The 6,134-nt window shown below is 48.7% G+C and overlaps 1 protein-coding gene across 1 annotated transcript in view; it reads right to left on the bottom strand.

The window, feature by feature from the left end:
- Window positions 1-971: 971 nt before the first annotated feature.
- ldlrad3 (low density lipoprotein receptor class A domain containing 3) overlaps window positions 972-6,134 on the bottom strand; it is a 51,349-nt gene continuing 46,186 nt past the window's right edge. Inside the window, 2 exon segments of the mRNA XM_062461986.1 lie at window positions 972-3,520; window positions 3,677-4,079. Of these exon segments, the coding sequence (XP_062317970.1) occupies window positions 3,313-3,520; window positions 3,677-4,079 (611 nt within the window). The 3' untranslated portion in view covers window positions 972-3,312.

Here is a 6,134-nt window from a genome sequence, read left to right as displayed (position 1 = left end):
CTCAGACTGGAGACTCATTTCTACAGTTATAATAACCAATATGTTCATGTATCTGTGGGGCTGGGGCCAGGGACCCCCACTTCCAGATGTTGAAATGAGGGCAGAGAGAGGGAGGTGCAGAGGGCAGAGAGAGGGAGGTGCAGAGGGCAGAGAGAGGGAGGTGTGGGGGGCAGAGAGAGGGAGGTGCAGAGGGCAGAGAGAGGGAGGTGTGGGGGGCAGAGAGAGGGAGGTGCAGAGGGCAGAGAGAGGGAGGTGTGGGGGGCAGAGAGAGGGAGGTGCAGAGGGCAGAGAGAGGGAGGTGTGGGGGGCAGAGAGAGGGAGGTGCAGAGGGCAGAGAGAGGGAGGTGTGGGGGGCAGAGAGAGGGAGGTGCAGAGGGCAGAGAAAGGGAGGTGTGGGGGGCAGAGAGAGGGGGGTGTAGGGGGGAAGTGGAGGTCTGGGTACAGGGATGAGGACCCCACTAATTTGGAGACGCTATCTGGAGTTATCTGATGTGTCATTGAGTAACAGGGATATTGGGGTGACGAGGGCAAGATGGGGGGTTTCTTAGGTTCAAAGAATACATTACTGCTGATGTGACTGGACAATAGTGAGGCGGTGCTCTATGCATAGATAACATTGACTATTCATATGTGGCTACAACTAAATGGCATAGAGATGGTAACACAGATAGTTGCCGTGAACACAGGTTGCATATTGGAGATGACAATCACGTAATATGCCATCTCATAGAAACAAGTTTTTTTTTGACAAAGAGAAAATGTAACTGTTATGTCACTTAACTATTAAGTATTAATGACAGAATTGTTGTCGCCGTGTTGTAATGTGTTTTATTCACACAGCACAGCACCAAGTTGTGCCTCTCAAAACCCTCTAAATTCCATTTGGTGACGTCATTGTGGTGAAAGACTGACACCCAGTGGATATAAAGACAACTACAACTACAATATACATTTAGGAAGGGAAACTTGAGTCACTGTTTTACCTTTATATTACTTTCATCAATGTACAGAATACATTTCATCAGAAAGAAAAAGTAAATGAACCAAAACTGGTACCAGACATTAATACAAACACGACCAGATTCCAACTGAACCGGGCAATGAAACAGAAATGTAATTATCTTTTTTTAATCCAACCCACTTTATGAAGCAGGTATGGTTGAAAAGAGAAAGGATAACATGTGGCCTGTCTGATATTTGACCTGAGAATCAACATCCAGTTTTCTAGAAACCAACATGGTTTCCTGTTTTATTTCAGTTGCTTTCTTCGATGAAGTTGACATTACAGAAGTACTAAATACAAAGACGCACAACACTGTTGGGGTCTTCTGACGTTGCTTTGTAGAGAAAGAGCTTATGAAGAGCCTCTCGAAATCTTACAAAGAGCTTCAAATGTACACACCAAACATCTTTGGTTTCTATTCATTGTTTTGTCGGGTGGGGGACAGTACTTGGGGAGTTAAGATAAAAAAGAATACGTTTCATGGTTACACATTCTCCTCTCCGTTTGAATTCTACATTTCTCTACTCTGCTTATAAATAAAAGGCTCTACTGTCCCTATCCTCTATTTACATTGTCACATAAAAGCCTTGGAAACGAACATTAGAAAGTTGATCAATACCTCCATAGGCACACGCGTCGGAACACACGCGCGCGCACACACACACACACACACACACACACACACACACACACACACACACACACACACACACACACACACACACACACACATCCTTCAGATAGGTTAAATAACTGTGTTAAGTGTCTTGCTATGCTGAGGACAGATTTGGGAAGCAGCAGATGAACGTGTTGCGTTTGGTTGTTCTACACACACTGCCAACCTAGGATTGTGTCAGGCCAGATCAGATCATACATCCTGCCTAGAAGCCAGTTTGATAATAGACATACTGGAGGGTCATTCTTAATCGGAATCTGCTGTCTGTGAATCTGACCCAAGGAGTCCAACTATACTGTATCATAGAGAAGGTTTCGTAAGCGGAACCAACTGTAGTATCAATAACATACGTACAGCCAAGCAGACAAGTGTTCCTTGTAACACGGGGGAAGACTGGGCTAATGTCTTTCTCAAACACTGAAAAGCTTTGCGACTGAGACTGGCAGGACACTACCAGAGACCAAGTGTAAACCAAGGCACCTATGTCAGTCACTAACAAATAACAGGTAACATTTAACATTTTTCGAAGCTCGACATTATACTTTCAGAACATTATCTTCACCACACTGGAATCCTTGGTTGATATTGGCTCTGTTGTAAATAATACTAAAGGGTTGAGCAAGGTCTGGTGTCCAAATGGTATCTATAGGAATAATTGACCTCAATCTAGATTCTGAACACAACAAATTTTGATTTGATTTGAATTGATTTGAATTGTTGATTAGATGATTGACCTTTGATTTGACTTTGACATTGATTGAAAGGCGTTGAAACACAATTTGTATAAACAAACACTGAACTGATTGCTCAGGGCTTTGGTGAGATGATGATGAGCACTTCACAAAGGAATTTCTTTATATAAGAAAAACTTTTTTTCCGTTTTCTCAAAAGACCCTTTCCTAGAACATTCTATTGCTCCGAATAAGTAAATGTTTAATTTGTTTGACGGGTAACAGGGGTAAACGAACACCATTTAAGTGCTCTGTCGCAAAAACGTAGCATTCCCAGTTGTTCTGTGAGAAGAAGCAGGCACCAGGGAACAGAACGTGTGTGTCATGACGATGGTAGCTGCTGTCTGTGTACAACTCAACAGTAAATCCGCAGAGTGCAGAGTGCAACACCATGCATTCTGCACTGTGTTTACATCCCGACTTCTTGAGAGTAGTGGGGGGGGGGGGGGGGGGGTGGAGCCTGCAGACTCAACGTCTAGGCTGTGACCAGGGTCGATGAGGACATGGATATGTTTTTGGAATGATGTCCACTTGTGGTCTTTGTGGTGGGGGGTCCTGTTGAGTTTTGTAACAAGCAAATGTGTATAAAAAAGATACAATAACAGGCTTGGCTGATTGATGTCCCATTATGAGGGGTTATGAGGGTGAAACACCAGTAGGTGGCGCCAGCGTACAAGAGCAGTCCAGGGAGTATGGCTGTCTGGCAGCCAGAAGTGCTTCAGCATAGCTAGAATGTACAGTAGGGCTCTCTTGAGTCCCTGGTGAGTTCCACAGCAGGCAGGACGGTGCTCCGAGCCACCCCAGAGAAGGTAGCTCCTTTCCAGCTTTGCACGGCCCCTGGGGCCCGGTCCTCTGGTCCTTTCGTTTCTTATGTACAAGCAGCCCCCCCAGCGGGAGAGGGACTACAGCTGGTCTGACTCCTCTCTGGTGTTCAGACTAGGCCGGGGGAGGCCCGGGGCCACAGTTCTGGCTGCGGGGGGCTCAGAAGGCCCCGTGCTGGGGTGAGATGAGGGGTGCGTGGGCTCCTCGTACTGGGGCAGCTCTCCCTCCGATGGCAGCTCCCCATCCTGGAGGTAAGGGGGCGGAGGAAGATCAAACCACGGGGGCCGGCTGGAGGAAGGAGGAGTCATAGAGGGGAGACAGATAACACACACACAATCACAGGGGTGTTACTTAAACACAAGCAAGTTCCAAATCTTCCAAAACACATACATACACACACAGCCTTTCTGTCAAGCAACAAACGCCGTCAAAAGCCCAGCTCACCTGACATCCAGCACGGCCTGGGAGTAGGAAGGAGGGGAGTCCATGGGCACTCCGTTGGGGTAGAGGGTCCCAGACAGCAGCTGCAGTCCCGGGGCAGCGGCGCTGTACTGGGCAGTGGAGCCAGGCGAGCCCGGGGACGAGCCAGGGCCTGCTGGGTGGACGTGGCCGCGGTCCAGGATGACCAGGCGGGAGAGCAGCAGGGGCTGGTGGTGGTGGTGGTGGAGGGAGCCCCCGCGGACGCCCCGCGGCAGGAGCACGCTGCGCTTCCTCTGGTGGTGCAGCACCAGGGCCAGCAGCGCCACCACCAGGACGAAGATGACGGCGCTGCCGATGACGGCGTAGGTGATGCTGGGGTAGTAGCGCAGGCGGTAGTCCAGTGTCACAAAGTCCTGGCCGGGGGCTTCTGGGAGAGGGGAGGGGGGGAAGGGGAGGAGGTGAGAGAGGGGCGGGAGGGAGGTACATGAATTTGAAACGTTCAAACACACATCTGGTTCGGTTTAGTCTGGCTTGTCTCACTGAGACTCAACAAAGACCCGGTGCGCGCAGACGAGACACGAAACAAAAGATCTATCGGCCCCAGCGACAGCCGCTGACTAAACACAGGCAGCGGGGGGAGATGCAGAGAGAATCACACACTCCCGTGGGACAGGAAAAACACACAGATTTCTAGCCTGTTGTCAAGGCACAGAGCCTTGGACAGGTTACTGTTATTGAACATCATGAACTAAAACGGTCTTTTTAGGAATGAGAGAGAGAGAGGTGGGGGAGGGGGGTGAAGACACTCTCTGTCTCCGCCTCTCTCTCTTTCTCATTCTCTCTTGTCTCTCTGAGGTAAAGGGATGGAGTTTGACAACAGGGTCTCAGATAGAGAGAGAGAGCGAGAGAGAACGAGCGAAAGAGAGCGAGAGAGAGAGAGCGAGAGCGAGAGCGAGAGCGAGAGCGAGAGAGAGAGCGAGAGAGAGAGAGAGAGAGAGAGAGAGAGAGAGAGAGAGAGAGAGAGAGAGAGAGAGCGCGAGAGCGCGCGAGAGAGAAAATGCGAAAAGCATCTATGCACTCAAATCAAATGTGAGCTGGGAGCTAGTGCATCTCGATGAGGACTCAATGACAACAATGGTGGAGGACAAGAGGAGGGACGAGAGGAAAGGAGAGAAGGATGCTTCAGCTGTATGAAGTGGATCGTCAGGTAGGACAGTGAGGACAGTGATTAGGCTCAGCATGCTGGCCTCTCTGAGAGAGAAAGAACAATCGCACCACAGAGCATTTCCCCTCACAGCTCACAGCAGCAAGCCCTGGAAGGTCAAGACAAAGGAGGAAGGAGATCTACCTCATAGCAGCACATGATGCTAGCTGCACTCCTCAGAGGACCTGGTTCATTTACATGTAGTCATTTAGCAGACGCTCTTATCCAGAGGGACTTACAGTAAGTACAGGGACATTCCCCCGAGGCAAGTAGGGTGAAGTGCCTTGCCCAAGGACACAACTTCATTGGGTACGGCCGGGAATCGAACCAACAACCTTCTGATTATTAGCCCGACTCCCTAACCGCTCAGCCATCTGACCCCCCTTAGCTCAAATAGAGACTGGTCAGTCCTCATCATTGGTGATCCAGACAAGAACGGTCTCACAACCATCATAGCAACTATCATTAATTAACTATCCCAGTACACCTATTGAATTCTATCTTAACTACTGTCACTTTTCCAGTACCGATAGGCTGTGGATTGTGTGTGTTTGTGTGTGTGGCATGTGTTTGTGGGGGTGTGTGTGGTGTGTATGTGTGGTGTGTGGGTGTGTGTTTGGATTTGGGAGGATCACGTAGGAGCACCCAGGCGTTCGTGGTGTTGTTCACCCTGGCTTTGTTGTGTTAGCCTGCAGGCTTTAGAGGGTGAACTGCCCAGTCTGGGAGAACCATGCTATGCCCTGGAAGCTTCACGTAGAGCTGACACATGTTAGCTTGGCACTGATGAAGAAAGTGTTTTGTCCGTCTCTTCATAAACGGAGTGACTAAGTTCAGTTGAGTTCTGGATTTTAATAAGTATTATCAATCTGCAGATTGGGAGAGAAAACCAGACCTCTGACAATAAATGACCACACAACACCAGGCTTAGGTCTCAATCATGTCTCTCTCAGCTCTGAAAGCCGGAGGACCATCTTTTATAGGGCACAGGAATGTAAACATAGATAGTGACAGTCAGGCAGTAATGACGTTACAACAGTCTCAGAGGAAGAGATTCACAGCTCCCAACACATGACCACTCAGACTAGAGAGATCATAGTTGGCGCTCTCCTTGTAGTCATGACCAAGGACGTTTACCCAGTACTTTCTCCTGATCACGAACATCTATTAACCCTGACACATAGACACCATCTACTCTTATTAATAGCAAGCTTACATGAGAACATACTAACTAGTATCCAATGACTAGTTATATTGATTAGTGAATAATGTAAGCACACC

Source organism: Osmerus eperlanus, chromosome 5, assembly GCF_963692335.1.
Source record: "Osmerus eperlanus chromosome 5, fOsmEpe2.1, whole genome shotgun sequence".
NCBI classification, from domain to species: Eukaryota; Metazoa; Chordata; class Actinopteri; order Osmeriformes; family Osmeridae; genus Osmerus; species Osmerus eperlanus.
This window is presented reverse-complemented; position numbering and strand designations above follow the sequence as displayed.